The sequence below is a fragment of the Coregonus clupeaformis genome, unplaced genomic scaffold, assembly GCF_020615455.1.
Source record: "Coregonus clupeaformis isolate EN_2021a unplaced genomic scaffold, ASM2061545v1 scaf0254, whole genome shotgun sequence".
NCBI classification, from domain to species: Eukaryota; Metazoa; Chordata; class Actinopteri; order Salmoniformes; family Salmonidae; genus Coregonus; species Coregonus clupeaformis.
In genome coordinates, this window is record NW_025533709.1 from 480,001 (window position 1) to 493,495 (window position 13,495).

At 43.2% G+C, this 13,495-nt stretch overlaps 1 protein-coding gene across 1 annotated transcript in view; it reads right to left on the reverse strand.

Moving 5' to 3' along the window:
- The window catches only part of dcc (DCC netrin 1 receptor), a 395,572-nt gene extending 383,358 nt beyond the window's left edge, over nt 1–12,214 (reverse strand). The window contains exons 1-2 of the mRNA XM_045214418.1: nt 12,181–12,214; nt 6,836–7,123 (exon numbers count right to left, since the gene is read on the reverse strand). Of these exons, the coding sequence (XP_045070353.1) occupies nt 6,836–7,123; nt 12,181–12,214 (322 nt within the window). The remainder of the gene's footprint in view (nt 1–6,835; nt 7,124–12,180) is intronic.
- Nucleotides 12,215–13,495: the final 1,281 nt, after the last annotated feature.

Genomic DNA, 13,495 nt, shown 5'->3' on the forward strand with positions numbered 1-13,495 from the left:
TCTGCATGCATTATTTGGTATTTTACGTTGTACACTGAGAATATTTGTGCAGAATTCTGCATGTGAAGTCTCAATTTGGTGTTTGTCCTGTTTTGTGAATTCTTGGTTGGTGAGCAGACCCCGGACCTCACAACCATAAAGGGCAATGGGTTCTATAACTGATTTAAGTATTCTTAGCCAGATCCTAATTGGTTTGTCAAATTGTATGCTCCTTTTGATGGCGTGGACGGCCCTTCTTGCCTTGTCGCTCAGATCTTTCACAGCTTTGTGGAACTTACCTGTGGAGCTGATGTTTAGGCTGAGGTATGTATAGTTTTTTGTGTGCTCAAGGGCAACGGTGTCTAGATGGAATTTATATTTGTGGTCCTGGCAACTGGACCTTTTTTGGAAACCATTATTGCTGTCTTACTGAGATTTACTGTCAGGGCCCAGGTCTGACAGAATCTGTGTAGAACAGGGGTGTCAAACGTACGGCCCGCGGGCCGGATCAGGCCCACAAACGGGTTTAATCCGGCCCGCGAGATGAATAAAAAAAAAATATATATATATATATATATATATATATATATATATATATATATATATATTTTTTTTGTATAAAAATGCGCTGCAATTTTTCAATAAAATAAACTGCTGTTCCAATTGCGTCCACTGGATGGCGCAATAGCAATTGTGTTAAGCAAGCAAACTGTTTATACCGGGGCAGAGCAAGTAGGTCAAGCACGTGCAGCCAATGAGCTACTTTGTTTTGCCCGCGATATTTATTACGGCTTCTACTTTTAACATTATGTGCTTTGGCACCCTCATTGCCCCAATATGTCTCTGTCAAAAAAGAGAAAAGTGGACGCAGAGTGCAGAGTGTTCCAAGAAAAATGGTCATCCTATTTAATCACGGAATTGAATGGGAAAGCTGTATGTTTGGTGTGTTCAGAGCATGTTGCAGTGCTGAAAGAATATAACCTTCGTCGCCACTATTTGAGTCTTCATGCCGACAAATATGACAACTTTCAAGGACAGCGGAGATGAGAGAAGGTGAATGAACTGTTGGCGGGTCTGAAGAAACAGCAGTCTGTGTTTACTCCCAGCCGAGACATCAGTGACGCTGCAGTGAAAGCTAGCTACCTCATTGCTAATGAAATCGCAGTGGCTTCAAAACCATTTAGTGAGGGTGAATTTGTAAAAACATGCATGATGAAGGCAGCGGAGATTGTGTGCCCTGAAAAGCGGCAGGCTTTTGCAAATATCAGCCTGACAAGAAACACATTTGCAGACAGGATTTCCGATCTTTCAGTGGATTTGGACAGCCAGTTGAAGCAAAAAGTAAAGTCATTTATTGCGTTTTCGGTTGCAATTGATGAAAGCACGGACATTACAGATGTTGCACAACTGGCCATTTTCATCCGCGGAGTTGATGACACATTGACCGTCACCGAGGAGTTCGTGGAGTTGGTGCCGATGACAGATACAACGACAGCAGCTGATATTTTTACCGCACTCGTCGGCGCGCTGGACAGGGTCGGAGTGGACTGGTCCCGCGCTGTCAGCCTGGCTACAGATGGTGCGCCCTCAATGATCGGGAAAAAAGCAGGCGTTGTGACAAAGTTCAGAGAGAAAGTGCAATCTGCAAATGGAGGACGTGATTTTTTTGACTTTTCACTGTATTTTGCACCAGGAGGCTTTGTGTTGCAAGTCATTAAAGATGGATAACGTCATGAAGGTGGTCATCCAAACTGTTAATTTCATCCGATCCAGAAGCCTGAATCACCGTCAGTTTGACAGCCTTCTCAGAGAGAAAGACCACATCTATGGCCTGCCATACCACACTGAGGTAAGATGGTTAAGCCGAGGTGCTGTGCTGAGGCGTTTCTTTGATTTACGGAAGAAATTGAACAGTTCATGGAAGAAAAGGGCAAACCAGTGTTAGAATTTCATTCCGCAGAATGGATGCAGGACCTTGCATTTATGGTGGATGTTACAGAGCACCTGAATAACTTGAACAAACAGCTGCAAGGGCGCAACAAAGTTGTCACGCAGTATTATGACAGCATACGTTCTTTCAAGTTGAAGCTGTCATTGTGGGAGACGTAACTTGCCGGTGGTGATGCAGCTCACTTCCCCTGTCTGAAAAATGTGTGCGCGACCCAACATGTGGCAGACATGAAGCGGTTCAAAGATAAAATAACGGGACTGTTTCGGGAGTTTGAGCAACGCTTTCAGAGTTATGTTTATATGGTTTTATGTTGATGTGCTATTGTTTTTAATTGATTTTATTTTATTTGTATATTTAACCTATTCTTGACTCTGTGGTTCTTGCACTTGTTTGGGGAACAGGATTTCATTATTTTTATCTACATTTCTGCCTGAGAAATGACACCCTGATATAGTTCTGTGATCTGTGAAACAGTTCTGTTAATCACTGAGGCATTGTGTGTTTGTGTGTTCTTTTTCTTTAGAATTTTCAAATAAACATGACGTGTTTTATGATTAATAGTGATGTTGTGCTTGTACTATTTTGGACACACTGTCCTCAGGCTCCAGCTTTATGTTGTATGTTGATCATATTAAAACAAAGAAAACAATCTGAAGTTGTTGTTTTTAAGTTATATATACCATGATTTTTCCAGTCCGGCCCACTTGGGAATAGATTGTCCTCCATGTGGCCCCTGAGCTAAAATGAGTTTGACACCCCTGGTGTAGAAGATCTAGGTACTGCTGTAGGCCCTCCTTTGTTGGGGACAGAAACACCAGATCATCAGCAAACAGTAGACATTTGACTTCAGAATCTTGTAGGGTGAGGCTGGGTGCTGCAGACTGTTCTAGTGCCCTCGCCAATTCGTTGATATATACACTTCCGGTCAAAAGTTTTAGAACACCTACTCATTCAAGGGTTTTTCTTTATTTTTACTATTTTCTATATTGTAGAATAACAGTGAAGACATCAGAACTATGAAATAACAGATATGGAATCATGTAGTAACCAAAAAAGTGTTAAACAAATCAAAATATATTTTAGATTTGAGATTCTTCAAATAGCAACCCTTTGCCTCTTGGTAAAATAGCCTTACACAGCCTGGAGGTGTGTTGGGTCATTGTCCTGTTGAAAAACAAATGATAGTCCCACTAAGCCAGAACCAGATGGGATGGCGTATCGCTGCAGAATGCTGTGGTAGCCATGCTGGTTAAGTGTGCCTTGAATTCTAAATAAATCACAGACAGTGTCACCAGCAAAGCACCCCCACACCATAACACCTCCTCCTCCATGCTTTACGGTGGGAAATACACATGCGGAGATAATCCGTTCACCCACACCTCGTCTCACAAACACACGGCGGTTGGAACCAAAGATCTCCAATTTGGACTCCAGACAAAAGGACACATTTCCACCGGTCTAATGTCCATTGCTCGTGTTTCTTGGCCCAATAAAGTCTCTTCTTATTGGTGTCCTTTATTAGTGGTTTCTTTGCAGCAATTCGACCATGAAGGCCTGATTCACACTGTCCCTCTGAACAGTTCATGTTGAGATGTGTCTGTTACTTGAACTCTGTGAAGCATTTATTTGGGCTGCAATTTCTGAGGCTGGTAACTCTAATGACTTATGCTCTGCAGCAGAGGTAACTCTGGGTCTTCCATTCCTGTGGCGGTCCTCATGAGAGCCAGTTTCATCATAGCGCTTGATTGTTTTTGCAATGTTGAAATGTTCCGTATTGACTGATCTTCATGTCTTAAAGTAATGATGGACTGTCATTTCTCTTTGCTTATTTGAGCTGTTCTTGCTATAATATGGACTTGGTATTTTACCAAATAGGGCTATCTTCTGTATAACCCCCTTACCATGTCACAACACAACTGATTGGCATTCCAGGTGACTAGCTCATGAAGCTGGTTGAGAGAATGCCAAGAGTGTGCAAAGCTGTCATCAAGGCAAAGGGTGGCTATTTGAAGAATCTCAAATCTAAAATATATTTTTATTTGTTTAACACTTTTTTGGTTACTACATGATTCCATAGGTGTTATTTCATAGTGTTGATGTCTTCACTGTTATTCTACAATATAGAAAATAGTAAAAATAAAGAAAAACCCTTGAATGAGTAGGTGTTATAAAGCTTTTGACCGGTAGTATATGTTGAAGCGGGTGGAGCTCAAGATGCATCCCTGTCTCACTCCACTGCCCTGTGGAAAGAAATGTGTGTGTTTTTTGCCAATTTTAACCGCGCACTTGTTGTTTGTGTACATGGATTTTATAATGTCGTATGTGTTTCCCCCAACACCGCTTTCCATAATTTGCTTAGCAGACCCTCATGCCAAAATGAGTCAAAAGCTTTTTTGAAATCAACAAAGCATGAGAAAACTTTGCCTTTGTTTTGGTTTGTTTGTTTGTCAATTAAGGTGTGCAGGGTGAATACGTGGTCTGTCGTACGATAATTTGGTAAAAAGCCAATTTGACATTTGACCAGTACCTAGTTTTCACTGATGATTTGTACGAGTCTACTGTTAATGATAATGCAGAGGATTTTCCCAAGGTTGCTGTTGACGCATATCCCACGGTAGATATTGGGGTCATATTTATCTCCACTTTTGTGGATTGGGGTGATCAGTCCTTGGTTTCAAATATTGGGAAAGATACCAGAGCCGAGGATGATGTTAAAAAGTTATGGCATAGCCAATTGGAATTTGTGGTCTGTATATTTTATCATTTCATTGAGGATACCGTCAACACCACAGGCCTTTTTGGGTTGGAGGGTTTGTATTTTGTCCTGTAGTTCATTCAATGTAATTGGAGAATCCAGTGGGTTCTGGTTGTCTTTAATAGTTGATTCTATGACTTGTATTTGATCATGTACAGTGGGGAAAAAAAGTATTTAGTCAGCCACCAATTGTGCAAGTTCTCCCACTTAAAAAGATGAGAGAGGCCTGTAATTTTCATCATAGGTACACGTCAACTATGACAGACAAAATGAGAAAAAAAAATCCAGAAAATCACATTGTAGGATTTTTTATGAATTTATTTGCAAATTATGGTGGAAAATAAGTATTTGGTCAATAACAAAAGTTACTCAATACTTTGTTATATACCCTTTGTTGGCAATGACACAGGTCAAATGTTTTCTGTAAGTCTTCACAAGGTTTTCACACACTGTTGCTGGTATTTTGGCCCATTCCTCCATGCAGATCTCCTCTAGAGCAGTGATGTTTTGGGGCTGTCGCTGGGCAACACAGACTTTCAACTCCCTCCAAAGATTTTCTATGGGGTTGAGATCTGGAGACTGGCTAGGCCACTCCAGGACCTTGAAATGCTTCTTACGAAGCCACTCCTTCGTTGCCCGGGCGGTGTGTTTGGGATCATTGTCATGCTGAAAGACCCAGCCACGTTTCATCTTCAATGCCCTTGCTGATGGAAGGAGGTTTACACTCAAAGTCTCACGATACATGGCCCCATTCATTATTTCCTTTACACGGATCAGTCGTCCTGGTCCCTTTGCAGAAAAACATCCCCAAAGCATGATGTTTCCACCCCCATGCTTCACAGTAGGTATGGTGTTCTTTGGATGCAACTCAGCATTCTTTGTCCTCCAAACACGACGAGTTGAGTTTTTACCAAAAAGTTCTATTTTGGTTTCATCTGACCATATGACATTCTCCCAATCCTCTTCTGGATCATCCAAATGCACTCTAGCAATCTTCAGACGGGCCTGGACATGTACTGGCTTAAGCAGGGGGACACGTCTTGCACTGCAGGATTTGAGTCCCTGGCGGCGTAGTGTGTTACTGATGGTAGACTTTGTTACTTTGGTCCCAGCTCTCTGCAGGTCATTCACTAGGTCCCCCTGTGTGGTTCTGGGATTTTTGCTCACTGTTCTTGTGATCATTTTGACCCCACGGGGTGAGATCTTGCGTGGAGCCCCAGATCGAGGGAAATTATCAGTGGTCTTGTATGTCTTCCATTTCCTAATAATTGCTCCCACAGTTGATTTCTTCAAACCAAGCTGCTTACCTATTGCAGATTCAGTCTTCCCAGCCTGGTGCAGGTCTACAATTTTGTTTCTGGTGTCCTTTGACAGCTCTTTGGTCTTGGCCATAGTGGAGTTTGGAGTGTGACTGTTTGAGGTTGTGGACAGGTGTCTTTTATACTGATAACAAGTTCAAACAGGTGCCATTAATACAGGTAACGAGTGGAGGACAGAGGAGCCTCTTAAAGAAGAAGTTACAGGTCTGTGAGAGCCAGAAATCTTGCTTGATTATAGGTGACCAAATACTTATTTTCCACCATAATTTGCAAATAAATTCATTAAAAATCCTACAATGTGATTTTCTGGATTTTTTTTCCTCAATTTGTCTGTCATAGTTGAGGTGTACCTATGATGAAAATTACAGGCCTCTCTCATCTTTTTAAGTGGGAGAACTTGCACAATTGGTGGCTGACTAAATATTTTTTTTCCCCACTGTATATGTTTTTGCTGTTTGTTCTTCGTTATAGAGCCATAAAGATTGGAGAAGAGGCAACATCAGCGATATGCTGGAGGTTATGAGACAGTCCAGAGGGACTGGGAGATTTCTGGGTTCTAGATGGAATGAAATGCTTTAACAAACCTCAGACGGTGTTCTTCTGAGAGTAAACCAAGATGATGTATTCATTGGACAGAGCATGGATTCATCCAAAATTATATTCAACTGCATTATATTAATTTCCAGTGTCCCACTCCCACCTCACAGTCAACTACTTCAGGAGGTAATCCCAGAACCCAGAACCAAATCACGTGGACGCTAGCTAGCTAGTTCAATTTACTTCTGTGGGCAGAAGATCTCTGTCAAGAGAGGTTAAGAAGGAGTTAGCTACCTGGCAACACGCGTAGGTCTGCGTCGCTGCCGGTGCGGGCGCTGCCAGGGTTGTCTGCCAGGCAGCGGTAGGTGGCAGAATCTGGTGGCTGGACCTTGCTAACCTGGAGCGAGCCAGAGGGCAGTACCACCACTCTGCTCTCTGGGGTTAAGGTGAGGGGCAGGTCCTCTCTGTTCTTCTGCCAGCGTACCACGGGCATGGGATCCCCAGTCACCTCACAGCGCAGCAGGGCCGTGTCACCCAGGTAGGAGGACACTGACTCGGTAGGGACCACTAGCTTCAACGGACCTGGTGGGAGAAAGGAGAGATACAAAGGGTTAGATACTGACTCTATAGGGACCACTGCTGTAGCTTCAGGGGACCTGAGGAGAGAGACAGAGGAGATAGGAGCAATCACTGATATGAAAAGAGTACAAGGGGAGAGGAAAGAGGAGAGAGGAGAAAGAGAGGAGAGAGAAACAGAGAGAGGAGAGAGGAGGAGAGAGGAGAAAGGAGAGAAGAGGAGGAGAGGGGGAGAGGAGAGAGGAGAGAAGAGGAGGAGAGAGGGGATAGGAGAGAAGAGGAGGAGAGAGGAGAGAAGATGAGGAGAGAGGGGAGAGGAGAGAAGAGGAGGAGAGAGGAGAGAAGAGGAGGACATACGAGGAGGAGAGAGGATAGAGGAGAGAAGGGAGAAGAGAGAGAGAGATAGGAGAGGAGAGAGGCGAGAGAGATACAGGAAAGGAGAGAGGGGAGAGGGTATTGCATTGTGTAGATGAAACAGAGAGTTACAACCAACCACTGATCACATTATTATTTTCCATTTCTCTCTTTCTCTCTCCTCAAATGCCACCAGTGCAGGAAAATAGTATAAGGGACATTATGCAAGAAACAAATTAGCCCAATCATTCCTCATCTTTCCACCATGATGTTAGAAAAACATATTTTGCTTCAAATTAGCCAAATCATTCCTCATCTTTCCACCATGATGTTCAATGTGTGGCAAAATGGCAAATATATAAATGCACTCCATTCCATTCCATTAAAGCGTTCTTCTTCTTATTATTATTATTTGTATTTTTTGTGAGACAGTGAAGGGGATTAATTTGTTCTAAGGGGCTCCAAAATAAGTATTGCGAATAAAATGCAAATTATTGCAAATCAGCTGGCAGCTTTGGGTCTGAATCTGTAGCAGTGCTGTGTGGCCTTTACAGAGGATCACCATGGGAACAATTATTTTGTTCTTCTTCCATTGAACTCTGCGAGATCTTGATGCTGATGCTAATTAGTTTGATTGCTATAAATATGTCTCGTTAGTCGCCCCTGTCCAAGTGTCTACGATCCATCCATCATAATGTATTTACTGTAAATATACTTAAACCAGAACTAATATATTTATCCAATCCATCCAACTCTACGTACTCTAATACTCAACCAGACATTGCATATGCTTATGGAGATACAATGCAAAAGATACTGGAATGCCAGATACTGTATCCTACATTTAATTTGTAATTCAACCGTCATGCTTTCCCCACATGATTCAATTAGGGTCATTATGAAATCATACAATCAGCTAATAACGTGCAGAAAAAAACCCACTAGATAACTCTGGCATAATCATCAACGCTAGAATCTCCATAACGCTCAAGGTTCCATCAATCTATACTGAACAAAAATATAAATGCAACATGCAACAATTTCAAAGATTTTACTGAGTTACAGTTCATATAAGGAAATAGGTCAATTGAAATGAATTCCTTAGGCCCTAATCTATGGATTTCACATGACTGGGCAGGGGCGGAGCCATAGGCCCACCCACTTGGGAGCCAGGCCCACCCACTGGGGAGCCAGGCCCACCCACTGGGGAGCCAGGCCCAGCCAATCAGAATGAGTTTTTCCCCACAAAAGGGCTTTATTATAGACAGAAATACTCAGTTTAATCAGCTCTCCGTGTGGTTGGTCTCAGACGATCCCGCAGGTGAAGAAGCCGGATGTGGAGGTCCTGGGCTGGCGTGGTTACACGTGGTCTGCGGTTGTGAGGCCGGTTAGACGTATTGTCAAATCCCAAAACGACGTTGAAGGCGGCTTATGGTAGAGAAATTAACAGTCAATTCTCTGGCAACAGCTCTGCTGGACATTCCTGCAGTCAGCATGCCAATTGCGCGCTCCCTCAAAACTTGAGACATCTGTGGCATTGTGTTGTTGTGACAAAACTGCACATTTGAGAGTGGCCTTTTATTGTCCCCAGTACAAGGCTCCTGATATGTTGATAGGCAGTACCATTAAGGATAGTTAGCTCCTGATATGTTGATAGGCAGTACCATTAAGGGTAGTTAGCTCCTGTTGTGTTGATAGGCAGTACCATTTAGGGTAGTTAGCTCCTGATATGTTGATAGGCAGTACCATTAAGGGTAGTTAGCTCCTGTTGTGTTGATAGGCAGTACCATTTAGGGTAGTTAGCTCCTGATATATTGATAGGCAGTACCATTAAGGGTAGTTAGCTCCTGATATGTTGATAGGCAGTACCATTAAGGGTAGTTAGCTCCTGATATGTTGATAGGCAGTACCATTAAGGGTAGTTAGCTCCTGATATGTTAATAGGCAGTACCATTTAGGGTAGTTCGCTCCTGATATGTTGATAGGCAGTACCATTATTTTTTATTTTATTTTTTATTTCACCTTTATTTAACCAGGTAAGCCAGTTGAGAACAAGTTCTCATTTACAACTGCGACCTGGCCAAGATAAAGCAAAGCAGTGCGATAAAAACAACACAGAGTTACATATGGGGTAAAAAAACATAAAGTCAAAAATACAACAGAAAATATATATACAGTGTGTGCAAATGTAGCAAGTTATGGAGGTAAGGCAATAAATAGGCTAAGGGTAGTTAGCTCCTGATATGTTGATAGGCAGTACCATTAAGGGTAGTTAGCTCCTGATATGTTGATAGGCAGTACCATTAAGGGTAGTTAGCTCCTGTTGTGTTGATAGGCAGTACCATTTAGGGTAGTTAGCTCCTGATATATTGATAGGCAGTACCATTAAGGGTAGTTAGCTCCTGATATATTGATAGGCAGTACCATTAAGGGTAGTTAGCTCCTGATATATTGATAGGCAGTACCATTAAGGGTAGTTAGCTCCTATGAGGGTAAGATGTTGTTGGAGTGGGAAGGCCGAGGCTGCAGATCCAACTTTTCTGGAGCCCTCTTCCTGACAGCTAAAAGTCGTGAAGCTTCTGCCCATGTGCAGGATTCTCTACTTTACACACAGTCTCTGCTCTACTCCTAGAGAACCTCCCATTTCTCACTGTCAATCGTGAACAGATCATTCTTCAAGTTTTACAGGTGAAACGTCCATCCATTTTGATCTCAATCAGTTTCATGGGGATATTCATTTAGATCTTCTTGAGTTATACAGCATTGTTTTTCGAAGTAGCCCGCAGTGTTGTTGAGCAGTAAAATGAGACCATTTGCACAATCATTCTAAAATCTCATAATAAATGAGGTGGTGCTTTTTTTGTCTTACAGTAATGTTATTCTATGATTTTATGTTCTGTTCTGTTATGTACGATACGATCATTATCTGATCTTGCGTACACTGATTCAGCTTTGATCTAACTTTAATTAAACGAGCACCATTCACCAGAGTAGCCTGTTCTCTACAAGTAGAGCAGAGACTGTGTGTAAAGTAGAGAATCCTGCACATGGGCAGGTAGCTTAGTGGTTAAGAGCGTTGTGCCAGTAACCGAAAGGTCGCTGGTTTTAATCCCCCCGAGCCGACTAGGTGAAAAATCTGTCGACGTGCCCTTGAGCAAGGCACTTAACCCTAATTGCTCCTGTAAGTCGCTCTGGATAAGAGCGTCTGCTAAATGACCAATTATTATTTTTATTATTAAGCTTCGGGACCTTTTAGCTGTCTGGAATAGGGGTCCAGAAATGTCGGACACCCGCCTCTCTGTCTACTTAAAGTGGTATCACAGGGGGATGACAGCTCTGGGTGGTAGAGGTTAGAGGTTAGAGGTTAGAGGTTAGAGGTTAGAGGTTAGAGGTTAGAGGTTAGAGGTTAGAGGTTAGAGGTTAGAGGTTAGAGGTTAGAGGTTAGAGGTTAGAGGTTAGAGGTTAGAGGTTAGAGGTTAGAGGTTAGGAGGGTTAGAGGGGAGGTTAGAGGTTGAGGTTGGGAGGTTGAGGTTGAGGTTAGAGGTTGAGGGTGAGGGGAGGTTAGAGGTTGAGGTTAGAGGTTAGAGGTTAGAGGTTAGAGGTTAGAGGTTAGAGGTTAGAGGTTAGAGGTTAGAGGTTAGAGGTTAGAGGTTACAGGGTAGAGGTTAGAGGTTAGAGGTTAGTGTGTGAGGAAATGAATGGGATGTGTCTCAAATGGAACCCTATTCACTTTATAGTGCACTACTTTTGACCAGAGCCCCAAAAAAGTATCTTACTCGTAGCCTGAGTTAAAGCCTATCTCATAAGGGCTCTGGTCAAAAGTAGTGCACTATATAGTGAATAGGGTGCCATTTGAGACACAGTGTCAGTGAGAGTTCCTAAAAGCCTGTATGTGAGCCAGACAGTGGCCTTGTCCGAATACCCATGCTTGCGTCCTAAATAGTAGGCCGTACGTGATATTTTGAGTATACTTTTAAATGGCTAGGATGTCATCCTCATTTCGGCTTTGACGTGGATATGGAAACGAACCAATGGCGGGGAAAACAACGCAATCGCACACGATGCATTCTTAGTATGCGAAAATAGAACGTTTTATAGTATGTGAATTTTTTGAAAATCGTGTACGCTGCAAATGCCCGGATGTCATACACATTTCAGCTCTTCATCTAGTAGTATTTGCTGCACACTTTTATGGAATTCCACAGCAACAGCTGGAAGAGGGAGGCTGCGAGTTGCTAGGTCTCTTAAAGCAAACAACCAAACAACTTGGTAAGTGGCGAATAGTTTCTACGGTGGTGCTCAAACGTAACTCATTTTTGTTCTCCTTAAAATGATCACGACTATTTCATCGTACGTCTTTGAAAACAGATTTACAGCCTACTGCCTGCCGTGCCTTTAACTTCCAACAGTAAAGTTAGCTACATGGTTAGCTAGCTAGTTTCATTGCACATAGACTTGTAATCATTACTCCAAACAGTTGCAAAACGTTCTTGTTTTTGCAACAAAAAAACTAGCATTTCTATTGGAAAGATTCAGGTAGGTCCCTTCCTGTTTTCTGAACCTGCCCAATAGAAACGCTAGTTTTGCAACTGTTTGGAGTATACACTCCTGTTACGGTGAAAGTAATGGTATGCTGCAGTCGTTACTGTTTCACCTTGCCACTCCAATTTGATAAAAGTGTGTGGCACAGAAAGTTCACACAACTCTACTTGGGCTCACGTTTTGGTTAATGTCGTACTTCATCTTATGTCTTTTCAGGATCTACGTGAAGGAGTGCGAGCTGGAAGGGGGCAGCTGGAAGGGGGCAGCTGGAAGGGGGCAGCTGGAAGGGGACAGCTGGAAGGGGGCAGCTGGAAGGGGACAGCTGGAAGGGGGCAGCTGGAAGGGGGCAGCTGGAAGGGGGCAGCTGGAAGGGGGCAGCTGGAAGGGGGCAGCTGGAAGGGGGCAGCTGGAAGGGGGCAGCTGGAAGGGGGGCAGCTGGAAGGGGGCAGCTGGAAGGGGGCAGCTGGAAGGGGGCAGCTGGAAGGGGGCAGCTGGAAGGGGGCAGCTGGAAGGGGGCAGCTGGAAGGAGTGTGAGCTGGAAGGGGACAGCTGGAAGGGGGCAGCTGGAAGGGGGCAGCTGGAAGGGGGCAGCTGGAAGGGGGCAGCTGGAAGGGGGCAGCTGGAAGGGGGCAGCTGTCACCGGGTGACAAAGAAGTTGGTGAACTTTAAAGGCTTAAGCAAAAATACACTGCAGCTGTGGGCTCCTCTCCCTCCCAGAAGGGTCCAGATGTGGAGGCGGTAGGAGGTGATTGTAAGCCTTTATGGACATTTTAGAGGCCATGAACAAGAAGTTGTTTAATGTATTTTGTATGTATTTTATTTACAGCTATTAATGTATCCATTTTCAACTGTTTTTTCTGGAGTCTTTTTTTTTTTTTAAACAATGTGGATTTCTGTTTTCTAATTGAAAAGTGTTTCTTGTTTGTAATAATAAATAAATAAATGATACCGGTACAATCAGTCTCCTGAGTGGCGCAGTGGTCTAAGGCACTGCATCGCAGTGCTAGCTGTGCCACTAGAGATCCTGGTTCGAATCCAGGCTCTGTCGCAGCCAGCCGTGACCGGGAGACTCATGGGCAGCGCACAATTGGCCTAGCATTGTCCAGGATAGGGGAGGGAATGGCCGGCAGGGATGTAGCTCAGTTGATAGAGCATGGCGTCTGCAACGCCAGGGTTGTGGGTTAGATTCCCACGGGGGACCAGTATGAAAAAAAAAAAAAAAAAAAGTATTCACTAACTGTAAGTCGCTCTGGATAAGAGCGTCTGCTAAATGACTACAATGTAAATCTACTGTTTTACTTTCAACATTAAAAAAAATGCACTGGCACATCTGAGCTTAAGTTTTAAAAATTAACCTGCTTGTACTAAACTACATAAACCATCTTTGGTATAATAATAATAATAATAATAATAATAATAATAATTGTCACACCCTGATCTGTTTCACCTGTCTTTGTGATTGTCTCCACCCCCCTCCAGGTC